The 13,024-nt window shown below is 54.0% G+C and overlaps 1 protein-coding gene across 13 annotated transcripts in view; it reads left to right on the top strand.

Annotated features, from left to right (window-relative positions):
* The window catches only part of ADCY7 (adenylate cyclase 7), a 64,882-nt gene extending 53,738 nt beyond the window's left edge, over positions 1-11,144 (top strand). For 12 of the 13 annotated variants that reach the window (XM_021094204.1, XM_021094206.1, XM_021094203.1 and 9 more), the window contains exons 15-26: positions 66-163; positions 1,059-1,143; positions 1,570-1,695; positions 2,495-2,593; positions 4,098-4,291; positions 5,147-5,237; positions 5,637-5,792; positions 6,438-6,584; positions 7,152-7,256; positions 7,605-7,719; positions 8,339-8,463; positions 8,634-11,144. In XM_021094204.1, coding sequence (XP_020949863.1) covers positions 66-163; positions 1,059-1,143; positions 1,570-1,695; positions 2,495-2,593; positions 4,098-4,291; positions 5,147-5,237; positions 5,637-5,792; positions 6,438-6,584; positions 7,152-7,256; positions 7,605-7,719; positions 8,339-8,463; positions 8,634-8,780 — 1,488 coding nt within the window. In that variant the 3' untranslated portion in view covers positions 8,781-11,144. The remainder of the gene's footprint in view (positions 1-65; positions 164-1,058; positions 1,144-1,569; positions 1,696-2,494; positions 2,594-4,097; positions 4,292-5,146; positions 5,238-5,636; positions 5,793-6,437; positions 6,585-7,151; positions 7,257-7,604; positions 7,720-8,338; positions 8,464-8,633) is intronic. The other variant, XM_021094212.1, reaches the window with a different exon arrangement.

Genomic DNA, 13,024 nt, shown 5'->3' with positions numbered 1-13,024 from the left:
CAAGTGACCCTGCAGGTGGGGGTCTCAGCCTGCTGGTCACCCCTCACGGTCTCTGTCGCCCCCAGTACCGCCTGGCGCCCATCCCCCGGGCCCGCTACTACTTCGCTTGTGCCGGCCTGGTCTTCGTCTGCATCCTGCTCATCCATGTCCTGCTGATGCCCAGGTCGGTCCGGGGAAGGTCAAGTCCACGGGTTCAGGCTAGGAGGGATGGACCTTGCAGAACCCACAGGAAAACCCGCAGGAAGGAGCTGGCTGTCAGAGTTGGTACTTTTAGACCCTGGAGCCCCGGAACCAGACCAGGCATTATGGTCCCCTCACCCGGAGTTGCCAACTTTTATTTTGTTTTAATTGAATGTGCTTGGTCTCCTAAGCTGCAGGCCTCCCCCCTCCCAGATGCCTGTCACCTTGAAAGTCCCCAGGTGTCTGTGTGGCCCGGCTGGCATTTCTCTTTGTGACTCCTCCCTCAGGTGTTCGAATGCCTGGAAGGGCTGATGCCTCAAGCTGTAGCCGCCACCATCTCCCTCTTACCGTGGGAAACGGAGGGACCAGGGGTTAATGCCTTATCCAGGGTCGGCGACCAGTACGCAGGAGCCACAGGGATGCATGCTTCTGCCAAAGGGCCCTGTTGGTGTGGCGAGGGCAGGGACAGGAGGCTGAGGTCCCAGGGAGGAAGGTCAGCTACATGGCAGCTTCTGGGAGGATGGTTAGGCTAAAGGCTCCACGAGGATTGTGGTTCAGGATGTGCCTAAGAGGTGAGACAGGGAACGCTGGATGGTCCTTCGTGCCAGACAGGAGTCGAAAGGCTGTGCAATCACTCATTTCCTGTAACTTGGCCCCGAAAGGCAGATGGGACATTGATCTTGATCTTCATGTCTTGGCCAGGCCTCGTGCATTGTTCGTGGGGCAGCTGGACCACAGTGTTCAAAGACCCCCTTTGGCTGAGAGTAGGGTAGCCGTTTGGGTCGGGGCGGAAGGCGAACTGAGGGGCTGGGAGCTCGCCTGTGGCTCGGCCCTGAGCAGAGGGTCCCCCAGAACTGAGGTTTTTCCTTCCTTTGCAGGATGGCGGCTCTGGGCGTGTCCTTTGGGGTGGTGGCCTGCCTGCTGGGGCTGGTGCTGGGCTTGTGCTTTGCCGACAGGTTCTTGGTGAGTGGGGAGACCCCTAACGGAGCAGCCGGCCAGCCCCACTGGGTGCTGGGGCTGTGGCGGTACGAGCCCCTGCCCCTCTCCCCTCCTTGCCCCACCCGCTTCCCCTGAGCTCTGCCTCTCCACCTGGAGGACAGTCTGCTGCCTGCTCTGGAAGCTTCTCCCAGGATTCCCTTTCCTGGGTGCCAGGAGTCCCCAAGTAGCTCTGGCTGTCCCTGGCCCCAGAGGTGGGGATGGCCCTTTTGTCTGCACACCACACATGTCCTGAGCCGTGGGCCAGGTGGCACAGCACCTGCTAACTCTCCCCAGCAGAGCTCTCACACCTGCTGGGTCCTGGGGCTGTGGGTCTCCTGGGCCAGGCCTCCTGCAGGCTCCCCCTCCATGTCTGGGTGTGGGTGATGGGTGACTTGACTCTATGATTCACAGAGGTGCTGCCCAGCCCGGGGGACGCTCCGAGCCATCTCCGAGAGTGTGGAGACGCAGCCCCTGCTGCGGGTGTCCCTGGCCGTCCTGACCATCGGCAGCCTGCTCGCCATCGCTGTTGTCAACCTGGTGGGTTCTGGGGGCAGGAAAGGCGGGCCTGGTGGCTGTGCATGCTTCCCGGGTGGAGGGAGTCAGTCTTTGATGCTGGGAACCTACAGATTCTAGAATCCTATAATCCTGTTGCCTAAAAGCGGCATCTGGTGTGACCGGATTCGGAGCCCTGTGGGCAGGCCCTGCGTGGTTCCTGTGGTGGCTCTGAGCTCATCACCCTGTGTTTTCTGTCTAAGGACCTGGGGCCCTGGAGTGCGCATGTGCTTAGCCCACAGGCCGAGATGTCTGGAGCCACTGGTGTCCTTGACATTCAGTCTTCCTGCCTGGGCCCTGAGGAGCCCCTGTCCCAGCCTCTTTGAGACCCAGCCTCCTCGCCAGGGACCCTAAGGACCCGGCTTCTCAGGCTGGGCTCATGTGTTCTGTGCTGAGATGCACCTGTCTCGGCCGGTTCCTCCCTGCTCTGACATCGAGAGCCAGCATCTCTCTCCCCCACCTCCGTGCCACCTGCACTCTGTGACTCTGTGACCACCTCCCTCCACGTCACTTGGGGAGAAGAGGGCTCCTTGAAAATGCCTCCAGGGCTCTGGGGTGGGTCCAGGCAGCTTCCTTTGTATGCTTTCTCTGCACGACTCTGGGCTGTGGTGAGACCCTGAGGCTCCATGGCTCCAGCTGGGCTTAGAACTGGACCTGCAGGAGATGCCCACAGTGCCTGCAGAAGCCCGGGCCCACCCCCTGGCCCCTCCAGGTCCTTCGTCCTGCCCTCTGGGCAGGCCTGGAACCCCCAGACCGCCCTCATGGGCACCTGTCTTTTCTGTAGCCGCTGATGCCTTTCCCAGCCCCGGGGCTGCTTGCTGGGAATGAGACGGGCCTGAGGACTGTGAGCAGCCGGGAGAGGATCCTGTGTCAGCTCCTCCCGGTGAGTGTGTCCCTCGGGCACCATGAGTCCTCATGCCGAATGCCATGCACGTGCTCGGAACAGGCTGAGCACCTGAGCTCGCGGGTGTCTGGCCTCACCTGGGGATGCAGAGTGAGCTGGGCGGGGTGGGGCTCAGGAGTCTGGTAGCTGGGTCATAGTGGGAGCGCCCTGTGCTGGTGGGTGTCTCCTGACACTCCCGTCATGAGCCCCACATCATCGATGGGGAAGCGGGTGCAGAGGGGTTGATGGATTTGTCTCACAGGCGGTGGAGCCAGGTCTGGGCGCAGGTGGCTGACACCAGAAACGGTCTAGAGTGCCCTTCCAGACAGGAAGAGGGCTGTGGGACTTGAGGGGGTGGTGGTGAACTTGAGCTGGTCTCTAAAAGAGCAGAGAGGTTATGGGATGGGGGATGGGGGAGGGGACAGTGGGAAAAAGGCATGGCAGGTAGTGGGCAAAGCGGGTTTCAGGGGATTGGGAGATGCGGCCAGAGGTAGCTTAGATTCAGCTCCAGGTGGAACCTGAGTGCCAGGGTGAAGAGCTTGGTCTCTAGTCTGGTGGCACTGGGGAGCCACACCGTGATCTTGAGCAGGAGAGTAACATGGGCGGGGATGCACTTTGGGAGGGGCCAGCTCATGGCAGAACTCAGACCACTGCCCTGACCTTGTCACAGCCAAACACCACCTGCATTCTTTTTTTTTTTTTTTTTTTTTTTTAAGGTCGCACTGGTGGCATATGGAAGTCCCCAGGCTAGGGGTCAAATTGGAGCTGCAGTTGCCGGCCTACACCACAGCCACAGCAACACAGGATTGGACCTGCTTATGCAATCTACACCACAGCTCACGGCAACACCGGATCCTGACCCACAAGGCCAGGGATTGAACCCTCGTCCTCACGGATACTAGTTGGATTCATTACCGCTGAGCCATAGTGGGAACTCCACACCACCTGTGTTCTTATTTACTATATTTTTTTCCTTTAAGTACGTTCACTTGCAATAAGTGAGAGTAAAAATACAGTATAAAGCACACAATACTAGAAAGTTTTATTTTTTATTTTTTTACTGTAATTTTTTTTTTGCTTTTTAGGGCCGCACCCATGGCATATGAAGGTTCCAAGGCTAGGGGTCGAATTGGAGCTACAGCTGCCGGTCTACACCACAGCCACAACAACGCTGGATCCGAGCCACATTTGTGACCTACACCACAGCTCTCGGCAACGCTGGATCCTTAGCCCACTGAGCGAGGCCAGAGATTGAACCTGCAACCTCATGGTTCCTAGTCAGATTTGTTTCTGCTGCACCACGATGGGAACTCCTAGAAAGTTTTAGATTCCGTTACCTGCTCCTTATTAAGGGAGGTCAGCCAGGCAAGCGATGCTGAAGACACCCTGCTCTTCATGGATTCCCCCGCGGCTAAAGGTGTCCCTCCGTTTGGTGATCACTGGTTCAGGAGGTGCCTCTTGGTGACGGGAGATGGTGGGGTGACCAACGTCCCTGTCTTTCCAGTACTACACCTGCAGCTGCATCCTGGCCTTCATTGCTTGCTCTGTCTTCCTGAGGATGAGCCTGGAGCTAAAGGTCGTGCTGTTGACAGTGGCCTTGGTGGCCTACCTGGTGCTCTTCAACATCTCCCCATGCTGGCAGTGGGACTGCTGTGGCCATAGCCTGGGCAACCTCACCAAGACCAATGGCACCTTCAGGTAGGCCCAGGTCATTTATCACCAGGACGCTGTCCTAGTACCCGTCGTGACTGTGGCCCACGGTAGCACTTTTTGTTTCGTCTCAGTGTCATTTTAAACTAAGCTGCTTTTGCATTCACAGTCCCCTCTGGACACCCTGGGGGTGGGCTGGCTGGTGGCCTGGTTTCCATTTTGCAGAAGTGATGGGCTCAGGCCCCAGGTCTGCAGCACTCAGAGCTGAGTGTGACTCATTCCCGCCTCCCCAAACCCGGTCCCAGGAGGTCACTGGGTCATCCTGTCTCTAGGCCAGCCCGGGGGTGGGGTGGCAGAGGTTTCAGCTCTAGCCCAGTCCCCTGCTTTGAGCCACGTCCTAGATCTCGAGATCTGTCTTTTGTCTGTTCCTGGAAAGCATGGGAGGGGCTGGTGTGTGTGTGTGTGTTCTGGGGCCACTGGTCTGAGGAGAGGGGCCTGGCTCCCCTTGAACTAAAAGGTAGGAACCTGGGACCCAGGACAAGGTCGCTCCTGTGGGTCTGGCCTGCACCTGCAGATTCCTCCTGCTGACCTGCGAACACTGCTCACCTTGGGCTGCTCCCCTGCCTGCCTGGGGTGCCTTTTTTTCCTCTAGCCTTGGCTCTGGCTATTCCTTGTCACCCAGATGCCACCTCAGGGATGCCTTCCCCGCCTCCCTGTCAACCTCCACCCCCAGCCCTCTTTCCTTTACAACCTGAAGTCCCCCTGTGAGCTCTGAGGACAGCCCTCTCCGTCTGTTCACTTTCCCACGGGCTGGCACTGTGTCCGGGCCCCACGCCGCCTCCTGCGCCCCGGGGGGCTTTAGGGGGACCTGGGATGACGCCTGCCTTTCTCCTCCCCATCCAGCAGCTCCCCATCCTGCTCATGGGATCTGAAGACAATGATCAATTTCTACCTGGTCCTGTTTTACGCCACCCTCATCATGCTCTCCAGACAGGTACCGCAGCCCAGCTCAACAGAGCTGCTTTTATCTCCTACTTGGAGAGACGACGGGGGGTGGTCAGGCTGCCTTGGGTTTGGAGCAGCACCCAAGACAGCAGTCTTCAGGGCCACTCCGGCCCCTGGGTCAGAGGTCCTGAGTAAGTGTCCTTAACTCCCATCAGGACAGAGTGACATTTAATCCTGTGGGTCACTTGAGTCCTGGCTGACTAGGGTTGTAAAGTCACTGGGGGATGGCTGTTGAGTTGGAGACATTTACCCTGGCACAGGGTAGTGCTGAGGGGCTGGCTCCATAGCCCCCAGGGTGATAAGCATGACCTGCCAGCTGCTTGGCCTGTGTGGTCGGCCTGAGCTCCCTGCGGCTGGGACACTGATGGTCCCCAACCGCTGTCCGCAGATCGACTATTACTGCCGCTTGGATTGTCTGTGGAAGAAGAAGTTCAAGAAGGAACACGAGGAGTTTGAAACCATGGAGAACGTGAACCGCCTTCTTCTAGAGAATGTCCTGCCAGCCCACGTGGCCGCCCACTTCATTGGTGACAAGTTAAACGAGGTGTGGGCAAGAAAGGGGCTGACACTAGGGTGGGGAGGCCGAGGGCACACATGCATGCTGTGGAGGGGCCTCAGAGCCACTCGGTGCTGTCTGCCCTTGGTGTCCGTGGCTCTCGGCTTCACCCAAGCGCCCAGGCTTTGGCATCAGAGGCCTGGGTTCCAGTGTGATCACGGACAAGGTATCTTATTGCTGGGCCCTGATTTTCACATCTGTAAAATGGGGCTGGCAGGACTGCTGCAGGATCAAACGTCCAGGTGTATGTAACCTGGGCCATCTGTTGATGAAAAAATGCATTTCTACCCATTCTGTGTAGCAGTGAGTTTTATAGATACAGAAACTCGGGCCCAGTGGGTATAGAACCCAGGCCTCCTGATTGTAACCTCTGCTACCTGGGGGTCCTGGAGTCCAGCTGTGCAGACCCAGGTGCCAGCTGGAGCCCGAGCCTCCTTGACTAGCTGATTCTGAATCTCCCTTTTATCACGGCCGCAGCTGGGGGGCCGGGGGGGGGGTAGGACCGCTGCTCAGCGCCCCCATCCCCCCAGCACCCGCTCCTTGGGCTCGAGGCATCGCCTCCCAGTCTGCTCCCGCCCCTCAGGAGGCCGGGGGTCACAGGGTCCCGCTTCTTCCCCACTCCCATCCATCCAGGACTGGTACCATCAGTCCTACGACTGCGTGTGCGTCATGTTTGCCTCCGTGCCGGACTTTAAAGTGTTCTACACGGAGTGCGACGTCAACAAGGAAGGGCTGGAGTGCTTGCGCCTGCTGAACGAGATCATCGCTGACTTTGACGAGGTACGGGCCCGCCAGGCCTGAGCTGCAGGGGGCAGGGTGGCACCCGGGCTGCAGCTCCCTCCGGGGGAGCACACATCACACAAATTAAAAAAAGTACACACACACTTGCCCTTTTGCCTCTTCAGTAAGTATTTTGTTACATTTGTGAGGCGCAGCGTGCTTAGGTTAGAGACAGGTCCTCAAAGAACAGTCCGATTTCCTGCCGAGCCTATGCTATCAACCTGCTTCAGAGGAAGTCACTCAGTTTGGGCTTAGCTCTTAGCTGCAGACAAATAATTGACATGCCTGTGTAGACACTGCTAAGTGGTGTGTTAGCGCCTCAGTGGAGTGAGACAGATGAGAATGGAGACAAGGAAGAGACCGGGAATGTCAGGGAGCAGAGACAAGCAGAGGAGCCGGGAGAGAACCTAGGGATTGTGTCCCCACCTGTGCGGAGGTGTGACCTCAAAAGGGAAGGGACCAGCTGTATTAGAAGTGGTGGTGGAAGGGACTCCTCAGCCCTTCTCAGAACCCGGGCAGGCCGGGCTGCAGCCCCCTTGTATGGCCCCGCCTTCCTTCATCCCACAGCTTCTGTTAAAGCCCAAGTTCAGTGGCGTGGAGAAGATCAAGACCATCGGCAGCACGTACATGGCAGCTGCAGGGCTCAGCATCCCCTCAGGGCACGAGAACCAGGTACTCAGTAATCTGGTGGCCTCCCCATCCAGCCGCAAATGAGGGAAATTCAGTAGATGGCCCCAACTTCCCTTAAAGGGAGTGCCTCCCGGTGTGCCGTCCTCGGAGGGAAGGGCGAAGGAGCTCATGGCTCAGCCCGAGGGGGGCTTTGGAGGCCCCTTGCCGGGAGGGGAGCAGGTCCTGGACCCTGTGGAGGCGCCTCGGTACATCTCTGCCCATCAGTGGCCTCCACCATGGGTTTTACACCCTGGCTGGCACATGCCAGGTCAGGTGCTCTGGAGGGTCCACCTGACACGTGGCTGGTGGAGGTGGGAAGTCGGGTGACAGCTGAGCCGTCCCATTCTGCAGGACCTGGAGCGGCAGCATGCCCACATCGGCATCATGGTGGAGTTCAGCACTGCCTTGATGAGCAAGCTGGATGGCATCAACCGGCACTCCTTCAACTCCTTCCGCCTCCGAGTGGGTGAGGCCCGGGGAAAGCGGACTGGGCCTGGGCTCTGGGTGGGACTGTGTGGCCCCCTGCTCCTGACAACGCCCCCACTCTGCCCCGTGTATGTTGCCATCTGTTATGAGAAGTTTCAGAAATCCCTCTCTGATCTTCCAACACCAGCAAGTGGGTTAAGTGTTCTTTCCTTGCATACTATTTATGAAGTTATCTTTGAAAGCTGCAATAGGACTATATCGCTACAGAGAAGGGAAAGCCCAAACCCTTAGCTGTAAACAAGTGACCTTAAAACAGACTGAGAACAAAGCCAAGTTATTAACCTAACTAGTCACTGTTAGCTAAAAGGGGCAGTGCTCAAAGCCCATTCACTCCTTAAGAGATTAGGTCTAAGAAAAGTGTTAACATTGGACCCAGGCTTCTTCTCAAGTAAAGCCAAGTCTGAAAACGGCCTGCCCAGGGTGCACCCTCCTTGCAGCCGCAGCACCAACTCCCCATCTCACGTCACAGACTCAGGAAGCACCCTTCCAGCCCTCATTTGTGTGTGGTCAACCCTTTCTGTGGTTGGTGGTGGATTCTGTGGCCTTACAGGCCTGAGGCTTTGCCTCTATGATCTGCCAACTGCAAACATTACCTTCAGGCATAAACCACGGGCCTGTGATTGCTGGAGTGATTGGGGCACGGAAACCTCAGTACGACATCTGGGGGAACACAGTCAATGTTGCCAGTCGAATGGAGAGCACTGGGGAGCTCGGGAAAATCCAGGTAGGAACTCACCTAAGAAACCTGGGCCCGGGGGGAGAGACGTTCCCTGGCATCAGTCAGCTGTGGGATTGGAGCCACAAAATTCTTGAGGGAAACCAGACATGTATGCTCCTGTCGGCCGATTTCCCTTGGTTCCTCCAAGCCTCTGAAGACTCAGCTTTCCTTTCCAGGTTACAGAAGAGACGTGTACCATCCTCCAGGGACTAGGCTATTCTTGCGAATGCCGAGGACTGATTAACGTCAAAGGCAAAGGCGAACTGAGGACTTACTTCGTCTGCACGGATACGGCCAAGTGTCAAGGGTTGGGGATGAACTGAGGGTCTTTTGGTAACATGCTGGAAGCCCATTATCTTCCCTGAAGCTAGCCAGAGACAGGACGGCTCAGCCCCCGCCTCCAGTCACAGGGGCAGTCCCAGGCCCTGGCCATCACCACCCCGGCAGGTGGCTGTGCGTGGCTTCCTCGGACTTGCACTGGAGGAAATCTTGGAACCCGTGCCAGATGCTGGCTTGAAGTGACCGCCGAGCTGCACCACACACAGGCAGCCAGAACCCTGTGCTGTCGGCGCCTGCACAGCTCCAACACAGCGGGGAAAGGCTCATTTGTGAGTTTTAGCCTCTCGTTCCCCCAGGTGCTGTGGGGGAGACCTTAGACCATGACCCAGAGATGCCGCCACCCACACTCACTCGCCCCCCTCTTCCCCCATCACCTGTGAGCTGCACAGGGGAGATGCCTCTTTCCTGGTCCAGGATATGGTGGGCCTGGAACACACACACACATGACCCCTTTCTCCCTAGCAGAGCAGCTATAAGACTCCACATTTCTCATACAGGCAAACAGAGTTGAAACGGTGTTTTAAATCTATAAATGGTTCCCAACAATAGGGAGAAAACCCCGTAACAGACACTTCTTACTTCCCGTCACCTCTGGCATGTGTTTGTTTTAAATGGAGGTATTATCCTTTTTAATGACTTCTGAGATGCCAGACACACTCTCCTCCCTCCAGTGTGAGCTTAGGGGATGAGCTCAAGCGTGGGATGGAGCTGAGGAGCGGGGATCCTACCAGGAAGGCTGGGGCAGCACAGCCTTGGCTCGGAATCGGACAACTCTGAAGCCGGCGTTTTGAGGTCAGGTTCAATAAGCAGAGCCCAGGAGGAAAGGTATACGCTCTCAGCCCTTCCCCGACTCCTCATGAGTTTTTGAGTGCCCTCTGCAACCTCCGACTCTGTCTTGGCTTTGCACTGGAAAGGAATGGAGTCTGGGTCGAGGACTTGGACAACCTGTGGTTCTCTCCTTCAGTCCTCAGGGCTGGCTGGGAGAAGCTTCCAGGCAGAGAGGATCTACGTGTAGAGGCTCCCGTATGTGGGGAGCCCAGCCCTCGCACAAGTGCTGGGATGTTCTTGTTCTGAATTGAATGAATCTAGGCGGGTGAAAGAGCCGGGTCTGCAAGGCGGGGTCTCAGAGCGCTTCAGCTCCAAGCGTCAAAAGAAGTCAACCTGGTGCCAGGTGAGGAGTAGCCAAACTGCCCATTCCCTTCTCCAAACGGACATCACTGCCTCCGACCCAGCGCGGCGCGTCCCCGGGATTTGGAATATATAGCTGAATCTCACTACACAGCGGGGTTTCTTAGCCAGAAGTCATCCACGAATTCCTCTGAAATTATATGGAAATTCTTGCATATGTGAGACTTCAAAAGATGACCCCAAGCTGCAGCCGGGTCTGCCCAGGATGGAAGGCTCTGGACTGAGGCCCACCCCAGGCACGGAAAAGGGAGGACTAGCGGCAGCTCTGAGGCACTGCATGAAACTGAAATAGGTATGAATAAATCACGAGAACTTGTCCTAAAGAAATTTTAGGGTGAAAAATGCTGGTAAGCGAAATAAGCCTTAAACTGCCTTTTTACACCCAGACTCTTCATGTAAAGTGCTGGTTGCAGGTGAGTACTACGCTGAACTCTATACCGTTAAAGTCAGCAGTGACCAGGGCTGTTCGGCAGGGCTCTCCTGGAGAGTCAGGAAGGTTCTGTCGATGATACGGTGTAGATACACATCAGTGAGCTGGCCTCTCTGGGGTGGACAGATTTCTACTCCCATAATATGCAAATTATTTTGTTCCAAGAGTTATCCCAGTTGGGAGTTTAAAAAATAATTGGTAATCATTCATGTTATTTTTATTTTTAATTAAAGCACTGTATTCAGGTAAGAATATTACGTTTCGGGCTTCTGATGTTCAGATCATAGTGTGTAACTGACCGTAAAAATCACTTATTTTTTATAAATCTGTTTGCCAATCACCAGGTCATTTCTCCACAACTGTCATTTTGCTCTACAACAGGACAAGCATCTTTTCTAACAGTGACCTTCTCTATGGGTCAGGGACTGGCTTCAGGTTTCTACTAAGGGGGCCTCCCTGACACTAGTGAAAATCACACATGAAGGTTTCTGGTGTACTTAGCAAGAAAATTTCCTAACAAAAAAGATTATTAACCACTGTATAAATTGTGTATATGTACAGAAATATGCTTTGAGAAAGTACATGCAATTGACTAGGGGTTATTCTACATACTGAATATTTATAGATCTGTAACATTTGTTTCGAAATGTTATTATTTCATTTTATAAAGTACCAGAGTTTCTACTTTGTTTAGCTTTTCATATATTAAATTAGTAATCTGAAAAACCTGTATATCCTAAAGTGTTTTGTCTTTTTGCCTTTTCTAGGGCTGCTCCTGCGGCATATGGAGGTTCCCAGGCTAGGGGTTGAATCGGAGCTGTAGCCACCGGCCTACACCAGAGCTACAGCAACGCGGGATCCCAGCTGCGTCTGCAACCTACACCACAGCTCACGGCAACGCCGGATCGTTAACCCACTGAGCAAGGGCAGGGATCGAACCCGAAACCTCATGGTTCCTAGTCGGATTCGTTAACCACTGCGCCACGACGGGAACTCCCCATCCTAAAGTGTTTTGAATTTAAATGTTTTCTTGGTCTTCAGGAGCTTACTTTAGCTAACTAGATCTAAAGTTACTGCAGGAATTATACTTAACAAACATAAATATTTGAACTGATTTTTTAACTCTCTTGGCATATGCTTTCAAGAATATACAAATTTTTGAAAGATTAGGTCATCTTAACTCTCTTGAGAGAATCAATTTTCCTTTACCCTACTTGTTCTTTTAAATGTTAGTTTTCAAAGTCAAGAAAATAGTAAAACACTTTCTCGCTTGGTGTTTGGTGTTTTACAGATGGGACCCATACAGCCTGAGCAGGGTCTTAAGAACTAGTGCCTGGACATAGAAAAGGACCACATCTCATGGTCTCCTACCATAAGCTGCTCAGGCACGTGACGTCTGCATTTCAGATAAAAGTAGATGAGTATTAGTTTAGGCACATGGCAGAGGCATAAGTGACCTGTGAGAAACAGTAAATAGAAACGTAAACTTTCCTTTAAGCGTGGTGATTTCCTTATGTATTCAAGGGTGATTTAGTCTGTTGTTCTCCTACCTGGCTTATCCTTTTACTATAGTTCCGAATAACCCTCTTACAAATGGGAAAAACAAACCGAAAAGGAACACCAGACAAAATTACTGATGTGAAACTCCATTTTCTTTCTTTTTTTTTCCTGTGGTGATAAACCCGTAATCACCTCATCCACCTACAAAAGGACATCATTCCCAACAGGTATATAAGGAACATACTAGTAAATTCTAAGGTTATTTTAAGTGTATTTGTTTTCATGGTATAACAATGGAATATCTCACTGGATGGGCATTTTTTGTTGTTGTCTTTTTAGGGCTGTACCCGCATATGGAGGTTCCTAGACTAGGGGTCAAATCAGAGCTACAGCTGCCGGCCTACGCCACAGCCGCGGTAGCGCCAGATCCAAGCCATGTCTGTGACCTACACCACAGCTCATGGCAACGCTGGATCCTTAACCAGAGGATCGAACCTGAATCCTCATGGATACTAGTCAGATTCGTTTCCACTGAGCCACGACGGGAACTCCAACCAGGCCACTTTTTGAATAAAACACCAAGGTGAAATCTAGTAAGTTAGGAACCATTTGGTTATAATTTCCTTAATGAGAAGCATAGCAAATATGGGAAATGAGGGATTTAAATGATTTGGGGGAAACCTTTTTTGTCTTTTTAGGGCTGTACCTGTGGCACGTGGAGGTTTCCAGGCTAGGGGGTTGAATTGGAGCTGTGGCCGCTGGCCTATACCACAGCCACATCATTGTCAGATCCGAGCTGCATCTGCAACCTACACCACAGCTCTTGGCAACACGGGATCCTTAACCCACTGAGCAAGGCCAGGTATCAATCCTGCAGCCTCATGGATGCTAGTCAGATTTGTTTCTGCTGAACCACAATGGGAACTCCCAATTTGGGGGAAACTTCTTTCAATGGAGGGTCATGAAAAAGGCTGCTTCATTACCAAGCTTTTCTCTATCACTTCATCCTGAAGTTCAGCCCCAGGGAAAGGCAAAGGGGTAACTTAGCTGAGATGCACAATACAGCTCACAGTCCCAGGTTCAGCTTTATTACCTAATAGAAGCCCAATC

The sequence above is a fragment of the Sus scrofa genome, chromosome 6 (genome assembly GCF_000003025.6).
Source record: "Sus scrofa isolate TJ Tabasco breed Duroc chromosome 6, Sscrofa11.1, whole genome shotgun sequence".
Lineage (NCBI taxonomy): Eukaryota > Metazoa > Chordata > Mammalia > Artiodactyla > Suidae > Sus > Sus scrofa.
This window is presented reverse-complemented; position numbering and strand designations above follow the sequence as displayed.